This window comes from Pinus tabuliformis, chromosome J, assembly GCF_031772625.1.
Source record: "Pinus tabuliformis cultivar Carrire ecotype Pingquan chromosome J, CPIR1, whole genome shotgun sequence".
In the NCBI taxonomy this organism is placed as follows: Eukaryota; Viridiplantae; Streptophyta; class Pinopsida; order Pinales; family Pinaceae; genus Pinus; species Pinus tabuliformis.
This window is the reverse complement of record NC_142295.1, coordinates 252097361-252120494: the sequence shown is the minus strand read 5'-3', so window position 1 is coordinate 252120494 and position 23134 is coordinate 252097361. Positions and strand designations below refer to the sequence as shown.

The 23134-nt window shown below is 31.8% G+C and overlaps 1 protein-coding gene across 1 annotated transcript; it reads left to right on the top strand.

The window, feature by feature from the left end:
* Positions 1 to 268: 268 nt before the first annotated feature.
* On the top strand, positions 269 to 7513 carry LOC149226720 (uncharacterized protein At4g15970-like). The gene is made up of 3 exons (XM_089377575.1): positions 269 to 735; positions 952 to 1338; positions 6942 to 7513. The coding sequence occupies exons 1-3, from the start codon at positions 478 to 480 to the stop codon at positions 7428 to 7430; spliced, it is 1134 nt and encodes a 377-aa protein (XP_089233701.1). The 5' UTR covers positions 269 to 477; the 3' UTR covers positions 7431 to 7513.
* Positions 7514 to 23134: the final 15621 nt, after the last annotated feature.

Below are 23134 nucleotides of genomic sequence, written 5' to 3'. Positions count from 1 at the left end.
CTAGAAACCCACCACAACATTAAATATTATATAACATGATAAAATTTTGACCATATACAAAACTTTAACGAATTCCATATTTAAAAATTAACTGTTATTACTGGACCGTACTGATTACCTCACAGTGACCAGAGGTATCTGATCTGTCAACTCGTATTGAAAGGAGGTATCGTCATTTTCTTCATCATTTCTTCCAGATCCTGTGACGTGCCACTATGACTACTATTCCCCTGACAAGTAGTTGACCCTATCCTCATTAATCGGCACCGCCCATTCCTGAGTCCTCCCCCACCGCCCGTTCCGGGTATATTTTCAGCCCCCTTTCCGAATTCTGCCAATCCCCTTTTTTTCGGAAGAAAAAAAGTTCAGCAAATCCCCTTTTTCGTCTGAAAACAGAAAGAGTGGCAGTCTGCAAATGAAAACATTCAGAATTGTTCAGCGGGGAAACTTGAACGCCGTGTGGCATGAATTGCCAGTATGAATATTTATGCAGCGCCGTCACTAAAACTGGAACGAAAGAAATTAAGGCGTATTTCCATGGCGGCCAATCGCTGCGAGGTGAGGGATGTGGATGTGGTTTTGCTCTGCGTGACTCTGATTGGATTAATCTGTTTAGCGGTTTTGAACAAGACCCAAATGGGGTTCATGAATCCCGTCGTTTTAAGCTCCTTTTCGCACAAATTTACAGACCTTTTCAAAATCCCAGAGTCATGCACTGAAACCACAGATTATTTTGTAAGTCCACAATCCCTCAAAATCTTTATCTTTTTTTTTCTTTTCAGAGGAAAAAAAGCTATATTTGTTATATTGAGATCATATAAGCTGTCTGATAATTACATGATTACATGTATGCGTGGCCGATAAGAGGCCATCCCTCAAAATCTTTATCTAGGCCTGCAGGATTTGATATTTATAAAGTCATTATACTAATTTGTCTGTATAAATGTGTAGAATTATAATAGTTCTGCAATGTCCGCTGATAAAAAGGAGCTTGAATTAAGACTGTCGAAGGCTGCGAACCCAGACAAAACGGTTATTATTACGTCACTGAACGAAGCATGGGCGCAGAATAATAGCATGATCGATCTGTTCTTGCAGAGTTTCCGAGAGGGCAACGGAACTGAACATTTACTGAAGAATCTTCTCATCATTGCAGTGGATAACAAGGCACTCCGCCGCTGCAGGCAGATTCACAAACATTGCTATCTCATGAAGACAGAGGGAATGGATTTCTCTGCCGAGAAGCTGTTTATGAGTAAAGATTACTTGAAGATGATGTGGAGAAGGCTGCGCTTCTTCGGCCAGGTGTTGGAAACGGGCTACAATTTCGTTTTCTCTGTAAGTTTCGGACATAGCTTTTTGGTTGATTTATTTTGAAGCTTTTTTTAATTTATGAATTTGTACAAATTGGTACCTGGTTCCTTCTGAAGTTTCATTTTATTATTATTAATTTATTTTTTTTTGTGTTGGTGGCAAATATAGTGTTTCAGTCATTGCTTATAAAGCTTTTTGAGGATTGAATTTGTACAAATTGGTACCTGGTCCGTTGCTACAGTTACGGTTTCGTTTTCCTTTAGTCTTTTTTTTAACCGTTATGTTTTTTTGTCCTCTTTGTTAGGAGAGTTTTCGTTTTCCTTTAGTCTTTTTTTTAACCATTATGTTTTTTTGTCCTCTTTGTTAGGAGAGTTATGGAAATTCCTGTTATATTTTGAAAAAAAATTGTAAGGATTTTTGTAAACTGAAGTAAAAATTGTTAAAATTCATAATTTCTATCAAAACATGATTGAAATACTGTCTCTATAAGATTTTTTGAAATTTTTTTGCCCGGATTTCATTTGGCCGTTCAGTCAATTCCTCCGCCTCCATAAACTACTCTTTTTCCTTATACTTTTGCTCATTCGGGCAATTCCTCGGCCTCACTCTTTTTCCTTATACTTTTGGCCGTTCCGACAATTCCTCGGTCTCTCTTTTTCTTTATACTTTTAGCTGTTCGGACAATTCCTCCCCCTCCTTAAACAACTCATTTTCTTCATACTTTTAACCATTCTGACAATTCCTCAGCCTCCTTAAACTACTCATTTTCTTTATACTTTTAGCTGTTCAAGCAATTCCTCTGTATCCATAAACCACTCTTTTTCTTTATAACATTTCAGTTAAATCGTTTTTTTTTTTAACTGGTTCTCGAGAACCGATTATCCATTTATATTATATTCTAAATAAAAATATCACTTATAATATATTCTAAATAAAAATGTAACACCTAAAATATCACTTATAATATATTCTAAATAAAAATGTAACACCTTGTCCATTCTTGTGTAATTTTTAAACACAAATACACAGCAATTTCACAAACCTCTAAATTTAGAAATATTATGAAAACACTGTTGAAAGCGTTGTCGTTTGGGCTGTGTGATCCAGCTGTGTAGATTAGTTGGGCTTTAGCTTGGTGGATTACATCTAACTGGTGACAGGTTTAAATAAAACTTAGATATTAATAGTGCTAAAGTCTAACTATAGGTTGGTTCGAGTTTAGTGGCAACGACTCAGCTCCTCGAGTTTATTAAAAGTTGTTTAGGTTTAATATCGTGAAAGTTCGAAACTACAAAATTATTGACAGGGGTAAATTCTCAACATATTTCTAGGATTTAGGTGTTCTATACATGTTGTAGGTAAGGATTATGCAGATTTAGGTACACACTGTGTATAAAGCATAGTTACTCGGGTATTGCTCGGAGAGTACCTACCTCGAGCTCTAGAGCTCTTGGGAGAGCTGAAGGTATTTACTTCAAGTTCCAGAGCTACAGCTACAGGAGAGTTTGATAAGAAATGCTCCAAAATTATAGGGAGTTTTAGCTAGTATTTTGGAGTTTTTAGGGAGCTTCACTGCGACAGATTTTGAGCTTTATTTTGAGCAGATTTTCATGTTTCGGGTATCTATTTTGAGGAGACAAGGGACCATTTGTTTATTTTCTAAGTGATACATGCCAGGTCAAGGGCTGGACCTATTTTGAGGAGACAGGGAACCATTTGTTTATTTTCTAAGTGATACATATCAGGTCAAGGGCTGGACCGCATGAGCTCTATAAAGTGACAATGATGTGGAGAAATAGCAAAGGTTTCAACAAAATATAGATAGGTGTAAGTCATTCCTTGACAACTTCTTTTGCAAATCTTGAAGTTCAACAATTGCAAATAAGTTTGGTTTACTTTCTTGAAGTCTATCTTGAAGCTTTAAGAATAAGATTCAACGAAAGAGAAGTTTTAATGATAAGATTCAATGAAAGAGAAAGAATAATGTGTTAGTAGTTTCATTTCATAAATTTCCAAACTTGAATTTCGAAGTTGAATATAATATAGTGTTGCATGAAGTCACATAATAATCAATTAATAACATCGTTTCTACCTGTTTGGGAGTTTCTCATGTTTTTTTATTGGCAAGGAATTTGATTCGCAAATTATTGATAAATTAATGTTTTGATTTTTCCTGGCAGTATTTCAAAGTTCAATATTTTACATATTTCATTGTAAGATGGAATGTGCAAGATAAAATTTGATTGGCAAGTTTTGGATATATATATAATACATTATTGACACTCTTCATTTGACATTTCCTGTAAATTTAAACAAAACTTAACCTCCCAAAAACCCTGCCCTGCAACATAAGTACGAAGGTAGTTAACTTTACTCCAGTATATCTGAATTTATAAATTCTTTACGTCTATGGACAAAGTTCTATTAGATCCCTGAACCTGAATTTTCAATCGACATAAATTTCTTTACATCTGATATGCGCAGAGTTCTCTTAGATACGTGAGAGTTCCATTAGATACCTGAATTTGCAATCGATAAACCGAACAGCTAAAAATGAATGGAAAATTTAACCTTGCCAATGTTTTTTATAAAAAACCCTTCTTTGAAATTTACTTTTAACTTATACCAATTGAATACACAGAATCTATAATAAAAATAAAAATACTCCCCATTCAATTTGATACCCTTTAGAGACAAACCTGTCTATGTGTAATCTATAACCATCCACTTTACCGTTCTTGACAGCGATCGAACCACCGGCTTAACTAAGCTCAGGTGATACAGCCCAGACTCCAGTGACTCTCAGTAAATTGGATAAGGTACAAACTTTATAATCATCAAAATCCAAAATACCCCCAATATTATTTTTATGTTTATTTTGATGACCTAATGCAAGAAAATTCTATTGAGCGCAAAATTATTTTTATGTTTATTTTGATGACCTAATGCAAGAAAATTCTATTGAGCGCAAAAAGATTACAGCATATATACATCCATAAGCGAACGGCTGTAGCTAGCAGATTTATCAACACACTACAAAACACGAACAGCAATAATAACCATAGTAACCAGACCAATATCCTAGTGCAATGTCACTCTCAGCCTTAAGGCTGCAATTAAGATCAGACGAACAACAGTGAGAACCATAGTAACGAGATGAATATCCCAGTGCAATATCGCTCTCAGCCCCAAAGGCTGAAATTACAACTTCACCTTCAAACCAGACTCTGAAAGAGAGCAAACCAGACACAGAAAAGGATAAGCAAATTGCAAGTCTTGAGCACTAGAAACAGAACCAAAAGACCCAGTTTACCAACCAACAATACGTCCAATAAGAAGAAAACAATATTCCACCTGTGAAACCACAGGAATGTGGCACCCATATAAAACCATAACCAAGTTTAAAAGGACCAGGGCAAAAAAATTGAGAGCCAAAGAATTACTTATCAAGCTTGTGATTTCAATAAATTCCGACCAAATATTAGAAAAAATATACGGAAAAATCCACTAGAAAAAAGTCCAAAAAATGTCACTAAACACAACTATAATAAATTAATTTTACAAATTAATTTTTTCTTTTTCTTATATAACCTCTTGTTGTTTTTATTTATCCCATTTTTCTTGTATAACCTCTTATTTATAACATTTTTCCAATATAACCTTAAAACTAGCTACAGGTTTTTTAGCCTAGAAAACTATATTATTATTTAAATATTTGTTAAGAGAATTTTACTTATCAAACTTTTTCAAATCTTTAAGCTAATATTTTTAATTATACAAATCAACTTTTTCAAAATTTAAACTCAATGATATTCACTTACAAATTGACTTTTCCAAAATTTTATAATTTTGTTTATACAAATTAATTTTTTCAAATCTTTTATAATTTTGTTTATACAAATTAATTTTTTCAAATCTTTAATTAACCTTTTTAATTAATGTTATATGAGAACTGTTCTTAACAGTTAGGAAATCTGTTTCAATGTTTCTCGTGCTTGAGGAGCTTTGGCATTGTATGAGAACGTTCCCTTTTCAAGGGGGAGTTACAATGGGATCTTGGGAAAGTTTTAGGAGCTTTGAAGACTGTTTTTTTTTGGAGTTCCCTAGTTCCCTCGGATTGGGGAATACAAACACTGTAGATAAATATGTTGAACTGCCCACAAAACATGAGTCTAAGTTGAAACCTTGGCAGGAAGAAAGGCCAAAGACATCCTTAACACCGATATCCTTAATTGAGAAACTGGAGCAATCTCTTGATGGGTTAAGGAAGTGTGTGGCACCTCGATGTAAGGGCGAAATCTGAGATGTCATACTGATGAGTATTTCTTTTGTTGTTTATGTATCTATATGGCAGAATATTGTGTGTGCATATTGTGTGTGGCAGTGAATGCTTAAACATTAGAGTTTCTTTACTTTTTCTCTTAAGAATAACTAGAAAAAATATATATATTTATATATAATAGAGATTATATATTTAAATTGATTTTAATATTTGAATATTTTGATTCAACATTAATTTTGATTATTATATAAATTATATAATTAAAAAATATTTTATATTTTTATATTTTTAATTTTATTATATAATATTACCATTCTTAATTAACCATTTTCTATAAATTTTGAGGAAACTTCTAACCGTTCTTAACACCTTTACAAGAACCTTTACCCAACATTCCCGGGTTCCAAAAACTCATACCACATAACAATTATACAAATCAACTTGTTCAAATACGACAGCCGTACCCAACGGTACAACATAACAATTATATAAATCAGTATATCTTCATATTTTTAAAAATATTATACAAATCATCAATTATACAAATCAACTTTTTCAAATCTGAACTCAATCTTTTCAATTATCTTCGCTCAAAATTAAAATTTTCAAAACTTTTATAATTTTATTTATACAAATCAACTTTTTCGAATCTTTAATCAATCTTTTCAATTATACAATTCAACTTTTTCAAATATGACATCAGTTTCATCAACCTTTTCAATTATAAAAATAAATAAACTTTTTCAAGTATGACATCAGCCTTTTCATATTTATAGAAGTATGTTAAAAGTTAATTAAATAAATTAGTGTCTTTAATTTGACATAATGTTGCTCCTTTTTCCTTCTGATATTTTATTTGATCACGAAAATTAGTTATTTATTAATTTATTAAAATAATATAAGTTAGATTTAATATATCAAATTTTTTATGGTTTAATTATAATATTGTAAATCTTTTTTTTAGTTTTTCTGAGATAGTTTAATTGAAAATGGTAGTGAAAATGGAATCAACTTAATGTCATGCAAATATTAGACTAATTAGATTATTAATTTCTCTAAATATAAAAGTAATTAAAAAAAAACAAATAACCTTTATATATATAAAAATAATTTTATATAATATCTAAAATAGATTTATCCTATATAAATTAATATTAAAACTTTTCATTTTATGTTTATGGAAAAAGATTGCAAGAGTATTTGGACTGGATTTAATATAGATTTGTCCTCTGCATATTAATCAATGCCAAGTTTTTTCACCAAATTTTGGAAAGAAAGTTGAAAGTGCCCAAGATTGGGAACAAAAGATTGAGAAAATTAAAGATGCTTATGCATTGGGTTTCAGGATACCGATATACTGTGGTTCCGGGATCCCTTCGCGAAATTCTCACCAAGCGCAGACATACATTTCGCTTCAGACAAATACAGAGGTCACCCACATGATCTCCAGAACAGCCCCAATGGCGGCTTCATGTACGTTCGCTCCAACCAACGGACAATCAGCTTCTTCAAGTTCTGGTATCATTCCAGATCAGCATATCCAGGCAAAAATGAGCAAGACGTATTAAACCTGATCAAATTCCAGGAGATCCGGCGCAGATGCCTTGAAGTCATCTTCCTGGATACGAAATACTTCAGAGGGTACTGCCAGAAGAGCCCGGATTTGAGCCTGGTCTACACCATGCACGCCAATTGCTGCAGAGGACTGAAGGCAAAGCTCCATGATCTGCGAAACACTCTCTCCGATTGGGAAATGTACATGACCAAGCCACCGGCAGGCCATGATGGCATCAAGGAAGTGCACTGGACGTATGCACGGTCATGCCAGCGGTAACCGTTCAATTTCCAACTTTATTGATTGGTATCAGATTAACAACGTAAAATTATGTATTCTATCAATATTTATTCAAACGCGTAGTCTAACGAGCTTCAAATTTCTCCGGAAAACCATGGAAATTTTGGCAAGAATGTTGGTATTTCAAGATTTTGAATACCATTATCAAAAATAAGATTCAAAAGCTTTCTGTATCATTTTAAATAAAAAAAATAACTAAATTAAAACGATTTTTTTTGCCTTCTTAACAACGTTTGGATTCAAACCTCCATTAAAATTAAATTAAGATATTTGTTACAAAGTCTTGATTCAAATCTCCATTAAAATTAAATTTAGATATTTCGAAGGTCAAACCTTTCAGGCAAAGATGGAATTTGACAGGTGAATTGTTTGTCATGGGGTGATTTGTCCATCAAATACAGTGTAAAATTTTATAAAACCGTCAAGGTTCTTTGTTGAAGTTGTGAAAATTGACCGAAAGGTGTGAAAACCAACAAATTTGACTGGTAGGTCTGTTTTGAAATTCCAACCCTGCTTCCAAGGATATCTTCGGCAAGGTTAAAAGGCAAAGCAGACCCTTCCCTTTGAATAACCTTTACAAATGAATAATAATAATTAAATTACAATATTCAAATTTTCATTAAAATTGTTCATGACTCATAAAGTAGATAGTGACACAACACATGGGTTGTTTTGTAAATAATAATAATTAAATTACAATATACAAATTTTCATTAAAATTGTTCATGACTCATAAAGTAGATAGTGACACAACACATGGGATGTTTTATGGTGAAAAAGTTATAGGTTCGAAATTTCATGAAAAAAAACAGTTATATTAAGAATTATGGTGGCCTAGGCTAGATGTTTTTTTTAAAGTAATTTTGATTTTATAACTTAGATACCTTTAAATCTAATAAATAAAACTACAAATTAAATATACCTATTTCTCAAAACACATATAACTTAACAAACAAAAATATTCTTAATTTAATTTTCAATTTTTTTTTTTTACTAAAACTAATTTGTATGCAAATATAATTTATTTTTAATCAATTATTATAATCATTTTTTCCTTAATGAACTTTTCAACTCAAAGAACTTTTCAAATTAAGAAATCAATTTATGAAATTGTAATATAAAATTATTCAAATTAAGAAATCAATTTATGAAATTGGAATATAAAATTATGTGTAACAATGGGCGCTGAGAAATTGAATCTTAAAATTTAATAAATTCCAAGTTGCCTAACCAAACCTCACAAACCTCACACTGCAACTCCAAATTGATGTTATTCTCTACCTGTGAAAATTTGGCTTCATAACTCCATCTGTATTATGCATAATCACTCTAAGGATACATCTATCATTATGGCACATACATCACCAAGGGATATAATTATTGTGAAAGGACTTCTAAAACAAATTTATGTGGGGGTGAGTGCACAAAAGTCAATGGTATGAGTGTATAACGTGTAAATATAATTGTCGTGAACTGACTTGTGAACTAAAGATGGGTGGGCTAAGTCTACACAATTAAAGTGACACAAAGTTGGTGGAAGTTATGGTCCAATAAAATTTAACAATATCTTTTCGGTGTAAACATATATATATATATAATTTATATATATAAATTGTATTTCTATTTGAAAAATGTAAAGGCACATATTACAACATTTATGAGTCAAAAAGTTATATATATATATATATATATATAATTTACTTATATAAATTGTATTCATATTTAAAAAAATGTTAGAGACAGACATTACAATACTCATAAGTCTAATGGTAATCAACATGAAAGATATGGTGCAAGATATGATAAAGAAGAAAGTGAAGGTATAGAAGTTGTATTCTTATGGTTATTCATGCTTATCTCTAACAAGAACATGTTGTACATTGGATCTAAGATATTGTGATGATTATGGAAATTATGAAAGGGACTCATTTACACCCCTCATGTGTGTAGTGGCAATCAACATGGAGGATAGAGTATAAAAGATGGTAAAGAAGAAGGTGGAGGCATAGAGGTTGGGTTCTCATGGTTATTCATACCTATCTCTATCTAGACAACATGTTGTGCATTGAATCCAAGATACAATTATGATTATGGAAATTATGAAAGAGAGTTGTTTAGTTGTAGTTCAAGTCAAACCTAAGGGCCAAAAACATTAAAACAAAGAACTTTGGACACAATAAGAGAATGCTCTAGTCACATGGCAAAGGTTACACCAGTTTTCTTGGTTATGACTCCTCAATTTTATTTTATTTTTTACTATACTCCTTTGGACCTCTCTTCTTAGTTTATTTCTAGTATACTCTTTCATTATGGTTCTCCCTTGACCCATAATGCCTCAAAGGGTGAATTGATTCCACATCAATTGGTAGTTGTTCAGGGGTGAAATTTCCCTCTCCCGTGACCTCTTTCTAAAGCGGTTTCATTGCTACATTGGTCCCCTTCAACTTATAATAGCAATAATTATTCTCTATTTCAATGTCTCACCCTACCATAAATTTTCCTTTGATCCTACTTTGGCACCTACAGATGGCAAGAGTTAGCAAGGGTAAAGATTGGGAAACTGTAAAAAAAAAAAAATTACCCTCTAGAAAGTCCAAAACAAATACCCAAAATATTTCTTCTCAAAGAGCTCCTTGTTACATTACCAAGGCAGAGAAGGATTTCAATGCAACAAATGTCTATTTCCCCTCTAGATTCCTTAATCGACTCAAAGAAGAAATAAAACCCAAATAGAAACATCCATTAGCTAGAAGAGAAAAAGATATCTATTGAACAAATTCAATCAAAATTTAAGCATTGGATTCAAGACCTTGGCTTCTTCTAAACCAAGTATACCAAGATATTTACTCTAACATAATTGTTATGGATAGGCAAGGATTCTATTTCCCAAGTAACGGAAGAAAGGGACTCCAATAAAACGTAGTCCTCTACAAATTTGATGGATAATAAATTAAGGATAATTTTTAAAGCAATATTTAGTAATGATATTATGTTCTAATAACCTTAAGGTAGTGATAATAATGAAATGGAACTGAAAAAAACTTCCTCAAAGTTTTCACACTCTAATTCCATCCTCCTAAGAGAGAGCACCTCCCTCCTACTAAAATGTAAAAGGGAATTACTAAGCCATATGACTCTACAAGCCAACCAATTTAAGAAAACTCCACTCTATTCTATATACAATATTGGGTGGTTTTCTTTCTTTGGTTTTTGTGTGATATTCTAGATTGCTATTAAACATATATAAGTTTTAATATACTCACACTAAAAAATTGTAAGACATGATGGAGTTTTTTTGTTATAATCTATTCTCATTGATTATGGCTTTGGTTTCCTTCCTAATAAAATATATTTTTTATTATAATATATGAATAAAAATAAAAATTATATATATATATATATATATATATATATATAAATAAGACTTCATGCATAAAAATGGAATTTAAGATGGTTAATCTTCATAAGTTTAAAGGATTAATGTGGAAACTTGATAAGATTCTAAAATTCATGTAGAAAAAAGTAACGTGCCATTAATGTGAATAAATTAGTGTGGTTAATGTAAAATAGATTAAAGTGTTTATTTTGATTCCACTTTAGTTCCACTCTAGATTCCTTAATCAACTCAAAGAAGAAATAAAACCCAAATAGAAACATCCATTAGCTAGAAGAGAAAAAGATATCTATTGAACAAATTCAATCAAAATTTAAGCGTTGGATTCAAGACCTTGGCTTCTCCTGAACCAAGTATACCAAGATATTTACTCTAACATAATTGTTATGGATAGGCAAGGATTATATTTCCCAAGTAACGGAAGAAAGGGACTCCAATAAAACATCGTCCTCTACAAATTTGATAGATAATAAATTAAGGATAATTTTTAAAGCGATATTTAGTATTGATATTATATTCTAATAACCTTGAGGTAGTGATAATAATGAAATGGAACTGAAAAAAACTTCCTCAAAGTTCTCACACTCTAATTCCATCCTCTTAAGAGAGAGCACCTTCATCCTACTAAAATGTAAAAGGGAATTACTAAGCCATATGACTCTACAATCCAACCAATTTAAGAAAACTCCACTCTATTTTATATACAATATTGGGTGGTTTTCTTTCTTTGGTTTTTGTTTGATATTCTACATTGCTATTAAATATATATGTTTTAATATACTCACACTAAAAAATTGTAAGACATGATGGAATTTTTTTGTTATAATCTATTCTTATTGATTATGGATTTGGTTTCCTTAATAATAAATTATATTTTTTATTATAATATATGAATAAAAATTATATATATATATATATGAGACTTCATGCCTAAAAATGGAATTTAAGATGGTTACTCTTCATAAGTTTAAAGGATCAATATGGAAACTTGATAGCATTCTAAAATTCATGTATAAAAAAGTAAAGTGCCATTAATGTGAATAAATTAGTGTGGTCAATGTAAAATAAATTAAAGTGTTTATTTTGAGATACTATATTATGAAATGTATGTTTTTTAAAGCGATAAATTATTTTATAATTAAAATTTATAAGATTTATAAAAACTGATAAATGAATAAATTTTATATATATATATATATATATATATATATATATATATATATGAGATTAAAGTTATAAGAATTATGTAAATAGATAAACCATTAAGTTATTAAGAGACGTAAAAATTATTGATTATATTTATTAAGATTAATTAGTGCGATCATTAAGAATTTTTTTGGGTTAAAAATTTGGTAAAATAATTGTAAATATTATTATTTAGTAAAGAAATAGAAAAGAAAAATAATTTTAATGTAATTGATTAAAATATATTATAAAAAATGCATTTTATCAATTATATAGATTTTATTTTTATTCAACTTTGAGTGTATGTGATGTGTAGTTTGTATGTATATTTTTTTTCTATATAATACTACCTAGGCACCCACAGGGGATTTGAACCGGTAACCTATCCTAAGGAGTGCCTTAACAGTACACCCATTCACCATAAATCCAAAGCCCCCCGGGCAAGTTTGTATATATATTAGTTATTATCTTAATTTAATATTTTATAAATTTTTTTTTTTTTTTAATTATTAAAAAAAAATTAATATTTTTTAAATTTGAAATTTAATAATAATTATAAACATTGTAATATTAGAATTTTGTAGAAGTATTTAAAGGGATTAATTTTTTTTTATTAAAAAACAATGATTTCAACCATCCAAAATTATATTTTCAGCCAAAAAATTATGGAAAATAGTAAAAAGTCATAATCGTATCTAACCATTTAACCTTTTTCTTATTTATTTTTAATCACAAATAAAAACAACCAACTAGGGTCAAAAGCAATGATGAGCTTGTTTGAAATAACACCCTTATATTAAGATTAAAAAGACGAGTCTTTTCTTGACCATTTTGTTATTGTTGAACTTGAAAATGTTTAAGGGTGTTTCAAACATATTTTTCACACAAACTTAATGTAACATGCCATGTTTGACCCTTTAAATCACTAATTATGTTTAGTTATGCTTTATTACTATGCAATCAAGTTGAACTAGATAAATAAATAAAAATAATGCATATATATTTTATTTTATTTTATTGTATTTAATAGAAAATGTCAAATAGTTGACTAAGGCAAGAGCGATTATAAGGATTATGATATAAAGAGTAGAGAATAGTGAGGTGGCTTTTGGGATTTCACCTTGCAAATAATTTCCAGGGCACCATTGTCAAAACCTTCTTGTTGATATTTTGAATATGAAAAATATCCCACTTATTTTCCCTCTTTCTCATAGTCTTGAATGAGAAAATTGGTTGGATGAAGTGTCTCCTTCCTTATTTATTGAAGCATGGGATGGAAGTTAGAAAGTATTTCCAACAACAAATGCATGGAATGGGAGAGACTACTCAGCTCAAAATTTGTAGATGACAATGCTTGCATGGGAAAAGGTGCAAATCATGTTCCAAGGGGAATGTACATGAATGGGAAGTAGCAGTAGGAAGGTGAGAGTTTTCATGCAAAAGAGAGTTATTCATGAGCCTAGTAATTTCCTATGAAGTTGAGCTCGTAAACCTTGAATCGCGACCGTAAATTTGATAAGGGGAAGTCATTGAATTCACTTAACATGAAGGTTATGATATGATGTTGAGTTGGGTATGCTAGATAAGCACAAGGGAGGGGTTCACTAAGGGACTATATAATAGTGAAAGGACTCACTCAAGCATTGTATGAGCTATCAAAAGGGAATTTGGAGGTTGTGGAGGCCCTACACTTAATGAAGCAAGATTTCCCTACTAAACTTATACTTTTGTAGTAGTTTTCCATTTGATTAACAATTGTTAGGTGTTGTTAATTTCACCCTTGTGTATCATGGTTTGGGTAATGGGTGCTCAGTTGTAAAGAGAACCAGTACTACTAAGCCTCAGATTGGGTGGAGAAGTGCTCAACCTTAGTTAGTTTGTTGGGCAGCTTCAATTTTCAAATAAGTGCTCTTACTATGCTTAGAAAATTATTTATAGCGTTGCTTATTGTGTTTAATGGAATATGCTTGCATCTAGGTCGTAATGTAAATGGTTGTGGTGAAATATATGCAAAGGAACTTTATATGTTGTTAGGTCCCTACAATACTAGTGTATCCCCCCTATTGTTATTGTTGTGCCCATGAAGCCCCCATATTTTTATTGTTGTTCCCCATATTGTTATTGTTGTGCCCTTATTGTTATGTAGGATCTAATTATATTGTGACCCCTTAGACTCATATATATTGAAAGAAGGTCTTTTCATTTGTATCATTGAATAATTGTTCATTTACATGATGTAAAAGGAGGTTTCCCCCTCAAAGAGGATAATTTTCAAGTCGTTGATCTATACTTTCTTCTATTTTGTGATTTAGTTGCATAACATTTAGTATCAGAGCTTTGGATTCTAGGGTTTTGCTGCTTCAAATAAACCATCTTGGAATTTTCACTATAACATTTTTTATGAGGCTTCAGAAGCTCAAACCTTGACCACGTGGAGTAGAAAACATGGTGAACTTCGTGTAAAAATATCAGAACTTGGTTCACTATATTTTTTGAGATATGGTCTAAAGAAGTTAGGGTTTTTGTATGCTCCAGAATTTAGCCTCAAACAAGTGACCTATGTATAATCATCATAATTTTCTCTATGAGCATCAGATTTGAATTTTGTAAAACGTTACTGAAATAGCACGGACTATAGTTTTTCGTGGATCATTTTTAGGGCCTAAGGTTGAAATAGTGACACGTGGAATTTTGTACAAGTTTTCTCTACAAAATCAATATATAACCAGGCCATTATGGGAGATTGAGCATAACTTTACCTTGAGGAATCCAATATTGGTCTAACTTTTGGCATTGGAAACAAGACTAAGAGGGCTACCACAAAATCAAATTTCAGATTTTGGAGATCTGAAATTACAGAGGTACAATCGTTTCAGGATTGAGCTCTTAAAAGCAAGAAAAATGTGTGTATTTTTTTAAAATTTGCATAACTATTGTTTGAAAAAACAATTTTAAGTGATTAAAAGGAGAATATATATCTTTGTTTGATTCCAAAATGCCCCAAAACGAAAAAATGGACACACTTATTAAGCAACCAAAAATCTCTCCTATGACGCATGAAGAAAAGGAAGAAATGCAACATGATATATCAAAATTATGAGACCAAGTGCAACAAATTTCGCTCTCGCAAAGAGTAACCAAAAATGAACTAGAAGCTAAGATTGAAGGTTTGAAGGATGGATTAAAAGTATACATGGAAGCTAATATGGATGGTTTGAAGAATGGTTTAAAAGAATACATGGAAGGTTTGAAGGAAGGTTTGACAAAATTGCTACAAGAAATACTTCCTAATGGCGAAAAGGTATTCCATGAAACTCATGATGAGAACAAAAGGAATGTTAATCATGATTTTAGAGACTCTAAATTTGTATTGAAGACCAACCACATTTCAAAGATCGATATGAGGAATTTCAATGGAAAGGATCTGGTAACATGGATACTACAGATGGAGCAATACTTTAATCTACATGATGTGCAACACACAAAAAAGGTATGCATTACATCTTAATATTTAGAACCCAATCATTTTGTATGGTATCGATGGCTTTGTTCTTGTAAACCATTTTTCACTTAGTAAATTTTTACGAAGGAAATGATAACACATTATGAGGATACAAATAGCAACACCTTCTTTAGCCAATTGATAAATATCAAACAAAACAGTTCAATGATGGAGCACATTGAGGACTTCCAAAAATTGAATATCAAGGTAACTGATATTCTAGAGGAGCATATGGTTGATGTCTTCATGGGGACTTTGAAGGATAACATCAAACATGAGGTTCACCTTTGGGAACCTAATTCATTGGAGAAGGCATTTAGGGTGGCAAGAAAAGTTGAAAGAAAAATTATGGCAACAAGGAAGTCTACCACTCACAACTATAAAGATGGAAGTGTTGTTTCTCCTAGCCTTCCATAACTTACCAGGTTGACTCCACAACAATTGGAGGGAAAAAAGATAAAAATGGCTTTGTTATAGTTGTGATAGAAAATACACTAAAGGCCATAAGTGTGCTGAGAAGAAATTATTTTATATAGATTGTGAAGAGGAGGAAGAAAAGGAACAAGAAACATCAAAAGAAGAGGATATACACTAGGAACCAACCCTCGAGAAAGAATAAATGAATCTAACCATATCTTGTAATTCATTGGCAAGAATTACCACTCCTCTTGAACTTTCAAGATAGAAGGATATATCAAGAAGAAAAAGGTAATAGTGTTGATTGGGTCAAGTAGTACCCATAATTTTATTCATTGTAAGATAGCCAAGGAATTGAATTTCTTTCTATATCCAACACCAGAGTATCAAGTGATGGTTGCAAATGGAGGAACTATAAATTTCTCTGGAAAGTGTCATAATATCAAACTAACCATGGGGGAATATGTATTGAATATTCCAATGCTTTCCATTCCAATGGGTGGTGTTGATGTTGTACTAGGAGTCTAATGGTTACAATCTTTGGGGACAATAGCTTTTAATTTTCAAGAACTCTTCTTGAAATTTTTTTGGGAAGGAAAGGAAATTGAATTAAGGGGTATCACAGAGAAACCAGGGAAGATAATCAACTCTAATGGAATGAAAAAGATTTTGAAGAAAGAATAATGAGGTGTAATTGCACAATTATTCTCACTAGAGGTTCAAACATCGAAATCATCTATTTCTCCATATCTCCAAAAAGTATTGGACAATCATTCCAAGGTATTTGAGACTCCCAAAGGCCTCCCACCTATTCGCGATTATGATCATGTTATTCACTTTATTCGAGGAAGTGTCCCTTCAAACATCATGCCTTACAAAAGAGTGAAATTGAATGTATGGTTGCAAAAATGCTAGAGGCCAGTATAATTCAACCTTGTCAAACTTCTTTCTTTGCTCCAATAGTGTTGGTGCATAAGAAGGATTGATCATGGTGTATGTGTCTGTATTATAGGGAGCTCAACCGGCTCACTATTATATATAAATTCCCCTTTCATGTCATTTATGAATTGTTGGATGAATTACATGGATAAATTTACTTCACCAAGTTGGATCTTTGTTTAGGATATCATCAAATTAGAATGAAGACTGAAGACGTTCCGAAAACAGTATTCAAAATTCATGAAGGTCATTATGAATTTTTGGTCATGCCTTTTGGCCTTACTAATGCACCTTACACATTTCAAGGTTTGAAGAATTCCATTTTCAAACACTTCCTTAGCAAGTCTTGGAAGGATCATATTCAACATGTTGACAGGGTGCTCAAACTATTTGAGGAGAAATAATTATATGCAAAAATATCCAAATGTTTCTTTGGAGTACAAGAGGTGGAATATTTGGGTCATATTGTATCTCATGAGGGTGTTAAGGCAGACTCTAAAAAAATTAAAGCCATTAAGGAATGCAAAATCTCCACAACCCTAAAGAATCTTCGAGGATTCCTTGGGTTGACAGGGTATTATTGCAATTTTTTTAAGAATTATGTGATAATAGCAATTCCTTTAATAACATCACTGAAGAAAGAATTTTTTTTGGACTCTAGAAGAAAATAAGGCTTTTGAACATCTTAAAGAAGAAATGTGCCAAGTACCAGTCTTAGCTACACCAGACTTCACAAAAACCTTTATTCTGGAATGTGATGTCTTAGGAAATGGAATTAATGATGTTTTAATGCAAGAAGGAAGACCCATTACTTTTGAAAGTCATCCAATCAAGGGAAAGTATTTACACATACCTATTTATGAGAAAGAAATGTTGCCAATACAACATGCACTAAAGCAATGATGACCTTACCTAATGGGAAGACACTTTAAGGTAAAAACGGATCGTGATAGCCTTACATACTTTTTGGAACAAAGGTTATCTTCAGAAGAGCAGCAAAAATGGGTCACAAAGATGTTGGGTTATGACTTTGAAATCATATACCAAAAAGCGAAGCAAAATGTATTATCAGATGCACTCTCAAGAAAGGATGAGGTTGTGGAAGCATTGCTCTGTTCCATTTCTATTATCAAACTTGATCAGATAAATGAAGCAAGGGATGAATGGAATAATGACGAAGAGGTGTGGAAACTCATTCAAAAGTTGCAGCAAGATCCCATTACATATGATACATTTGTCTAGAAAAATGATTCATTATGGTACAAAGATTGTTTATATCACTGTAAGAATTATCATCTCAAACAAAATATTATTTTCAAATTGCACACCTCCCCCTTAGGAGGGTTCTTAGGATTTTTAAAAACTTACCACATGGTCAAGAAGGAAGTTTTTTGGGATAGCCTTAAATCTAATATTCAGAAGTTTGTGGTGGAATTTTTGGTTTGCCAACAAATTAAAGTTGAGACAATAAAGAACCCAAATTTTCTACAACCTTTAGTAATTCCAAGTCAGCTTTGGGAGGAGGTCTCAATGGATTTCATCACAGGTTTACCCAAGTCTGAAGGGAAGAGTGTCATCATGGTGGTAGTTGATAGACTTACAAATTATGCAAATTTGTGTGCATTATCTCACCCTTTTAAAGCTAGTATAGTTGCTATTGCATTTATGGAAACAATTCAAAAGCTACATGGAAACCCAAAGATTATTGTAAGTGATAGAGATCCCATTTTCACTGGAAATTTTTTGACATAATGATTTTCTTGTCTTGGTACTCAACTAGCTCATAGCTCATGTTATCATCCTCAATCTGACGGGAAAACTAATAGAGTGAAAAAATGTGTGGAAGGATATCTTCGTTGCTTTGTATTTGATAAAAAAATGCAATGGGTTAAATGGTTACCCCTAGCTGAATGGTGGTATAACACTTCCTTACATACTATAGCAACAATGTCCCCATTTATGGCACTTTATGGATATCATCTAGCATCCATCACATCATATTTAAGAGAAAAATTAAGGTTCAAAAAGTGGAAGATCATATCGAGCATCAACAACAAGTTCTCCAACTCTTAAAGGATAACCTCACTCTAGCACAAAATCGAATGAAACAACAGGCAAATCAACATCACAGTGAAAGAAGTTTTCATGTAGGTGACTGGGTATTTTTAAGGCTACAATCATACAAAAAAATGTCCCTCAAGTAAGCTAAGAAGGATAATAAATTAGCACCCAAGTATTATGGTCCTTACAAAGTGTTCCAAAATATTGGTACTATGGCATACAAATTGGAGTTGCCTTCATCTTCCCGACTACACGTAGTTTTCCATGTTTCATGCCTAAAGAAGTTTATTGGTGACAAGCTTCTAGTTCAAAAAGTATTTCCAGAACTTGGCGAAGAAGGAAAAATCATATTGTAGCCTAAAGTAGTCATGGAAACAAGAACTTGACAACTATGGAATCTATCAATTCCAGAGTATCTTGTTAAGTGGAAGAATTTACCCATTAAAGATTCCACTTGGGAGGATGAGAATTTTATAAAAAAGCATCTAAAACTACTCAAGAATTGAGGACAACACTTTTTTGAAGGAGAGGGGCATGTTAGGTCCCTACAATACTAATGTAGTCCCCCTATCATTATTCTTGTGCCCATGTAACCCTCGTATTGTGATTGTTGTGCCCTTACATTATTATTGTTACGTAGGCTCTGATTATATTGTGACCCCTTAGACTCTTATATATTGAAAGGAGGCCTTGTAATTTGTATCATCAAAGAATTGTTCATTTATGTGATGTAAAGGAGGTTTCCCCCTCGAAGAGTATCATTTTCAATTCGTTGATCTATTCTTTCTTTTGTTTTGTGATCTAGTTTCATAACATATGCACCATTGCGATGCAATTTCTACATGTTGCTTTAGGAGTTAAAATGAGTTTCCAATGTATGATTAATAGAATTCAATCTCATACAGACTTCTAGCATGCCTTCAGTTGATACTGTTATCACTGTTAGTTGGAATGAATTATCTACATGATATATGCATCTTTAGTAATATATGTTCCAACAATTTTTATTTTTTTGGTAGGTAAGCACCCATGGGGATTTGAACCAGTGACCTATTGCAAGAAGTGCCTTAACAGTGCACCCATTCACCATCAATCCAAAGCCCCATGGGCAATATATGTTCCAACATTCAAAAAGTTGTACTTTGCATAATAAAAATGCTAGTGTTGGTTTAATAAATTTTTGAATGAAGTGAAATGCATGATATTAATTTACTAGTGGAAGTAGTTATAGGGATATAGATATAAGTAGGATAAAGAGCCAAAAGGGGGAAGCTCTACTACTAAACAAAGAATTCTTGCCTCTTACATTATTTCATAGTGGAGGAGGGTAGACCATTCTCTAATTAAATTCTTTCAATTTTCCAAGTGCCAATAAGGCATGGTATTCTATGGTATGAATGAAATCCTATCATTTAATATGCTTATTGAACATTTGGAAATTGAACTTGGGAGTTGAGAAATATTACTTAGTCTAATGTCATAGATAGTTTATCATTACATTCAAACCTTAGATATATTGTGAATTACCTTGTAAGTCTCACTTTTTAGTGTTCTTTGTATATATCCATGACCATTAGTAAGCAACCTTATAGTTCACATGTTGAAGAATGGGATTCAAATGAGGCTTACTTGCATGCCTAGAATCCTTGCAATAGCGGGAATTACATCTTGCCATAGAAATATAATTATATATTTAAAATGTCATCTCATATGGTGAATGAAATTCCACCTTGACCTAATTAGAAGTCTAGAATATGCATAATTCTTATAATTTTAAGACCTAGATTTTATTTGGTTTCCTATGCCATCTTGTAAAGGATGAGCTTGTTTACCAATGTTGAGAAGATGAATCCTTGGCAGAAATCCTTTCCTTTTTGTAAAATTTCTCGTGGTATGACCTTAGTATGTTATTCCTCATACTTATCTAGGATTAAATATTTGTCTTCTAGCCTTCTTTATAGCTTATGGAAGCCAAGGAGGGCCTTAAAGTAGTGTTTATGTCATATAAACACTTAGGAAAAATCTAGCTAAGTTTTAATGGGAAACTCAGCAAATTTTGATGTATCACATAAAAATAAAATTAATCTAATACAACAAAAATGACCAAGTCTTAGGGATACATGTGGCACAAGATCATTGGCTCATCACATGAAAGAATTTTTTTGTGATGCGATGATACCTAACACGTGGCACAAAACCATTGGTTATCACAAATGAGAAAAGATTGTGTGGTGTGATGAATTTCACCACAAAATTTTGTGCTACAATACAAAACACCCTCAAACATATTTTGACATGTGAAACAAGGAATATAGCTACAAGGTAAATCATCACAAGTAGAAAGAGTTTCACGTGTCATACATTGAATAATGGCAAATATGAGTGTATGCAACAAGATTTCGCATGGTCAAATGTTTGTGTGGGAATGATGTATCATGCCACTAAATTATTTGTGCACAATACTTCACAAACCCAAATAATTTCAATGGTGTGACATGACAAAGAAACAATGAAAGGTAAAAGGTGAGGGTTAAAACTCATCGATGATTTGATCTGGGAGAAACGAGGAACAAGGAAAGAAGGGAAGGTAAGGAATGAGGAGTAAGATGAAGGAGAAAAGGAAAAATGTTGAATAATGAGAGAGAGAATCATGGTGAGAAAAAAAAATTAGAGACATGATATTTCACAAGAAAATGGATTTTCATGCAATACATTGGAAGAAAGGAAACTTTCTTGCAATGTGATAAAAGGAAATCCTCCTTTGTTGTGGAAAAATAACATTTTCCATGACATGATATTGAGAGATAAAGAACCCTCAGTGTTAGGAAAACCATTTTCTCATGTGCAATATGTTGCATGGGATAAAAGAAATTGTATGATAAGAAAGTCAAGGGAGGTGAAATACAATGCATTGAAGAAGATGGTCCTTGGTGTTTTAAGTTAAAAAAGGGAGATTCTTCCTTGAGATGCATGAGAACTGAGAAGTGGTGTACCTTAGGTGGCACATCACTATACAATGATGATGTGTCCTTGTATGGATGATGACATGAGAGGGGAGAGAAAGTTTTAAGAAACCTTAAAAGGGGCATAACTTTGTGCTTATAGCTTAGAATCAAGCAAGAGTATAGTCATTGGAAATATCTCGACAAGTAGAGTGCCTTAGTGAGCTCAAAAGTGCCCTTAGAACTATGCTTAAGAAGAGAAGTTTTGAAATTATATTACACATAAAATCTATAGTGCTTTACAAAAATATGAGTTTCTAATACCCATGGAAAAACTTACTATGTGACTTTAATTTATTTACTGATTGGAAAAAAATTAAAAGACATGTGATTGGAATAAAAAATTATGTTGATATATTAATCATGTCAGAAATATGTTAAATGCTACATGAGATATTAACCCTTAATTGTTAGGAAAACAATTGGAGTTGACTATGCCTAGAGCGTCAAAAACAAAAATGGGAAAGAAAAATCCTCCTCATGTCATTATTTTGGATCCTTGCAAAAGGAAAGAGAAAAAAAAAAGGAAATCAACAGTGAAAGATACCACTGAATAACGGAGATGACTAGAGAAAAATTCCATGTGGTGGGTTCTATAACAAGGAATTGTGGGAGATAAAGGTAGCTCCTTGAAAAAGATTACCAGTGGGAGAAAAAGACTAGTGGAACACAAAAAAATTAGTAGGACACTACTAAGGGTTCAAGAGGTGAATCTAGACAAAGACTGAACTGAATAGTTTTCCAGACAGCTAAGGGTGGAGCTCAGGGGGAATTGATAGAGTGTTAGTTCAAGGTAGGGAGGATTGTGGAAGCCTTCAACCTATTCCTGAAAGGAACTAGATAAGTAAAAATTTGAGTACTTGGGAATGGTAGAATGTAGAGATAGAGAAATTTATTGTTAATTGTATGGGTTGATAGGTTGAGAAATAGTATATTGATAATGGTGAATGTATTTTGTTGATTATGTTTACTAATAACCAGAGAAAAAAAAAATTAATAATAATAAAAAAATTAAAATTAAAAAATTAAAATTAAAATTAAAAAATTAAAATTAAAATAATACATAAATAAAATAGAATCAAAAATCAAAAATCAAAAATCAAATAAATCAATAAATTAAAATTAAAAAATTAATAAAAATTAAAAAATTAATAAAAATTAAAAAAATAAATGAATAAATAAA

Coding starts and splice junctions, on each gene's coding strand:
- LOC149226720 (XM_089377575.1), top strand. CDS start 478: ATGAATATTTATGCAGCGCCGTCACTAAAACTGGAACGAAAGAAATTA. Junction 736..951: donor CTGAAACCACAGATTATTTT/GTAAGTCCACAA, acceptor ATAAATGTGTAG/AATTATAATAGTTCTGCAAT. Junction 1,339..6,941: donor GCTACAATTTCGTTTTCTCT/GTAAGTTTCGGA, acceptor ATTGGGTTTCAG/GATACCGATATACTGTGGTT.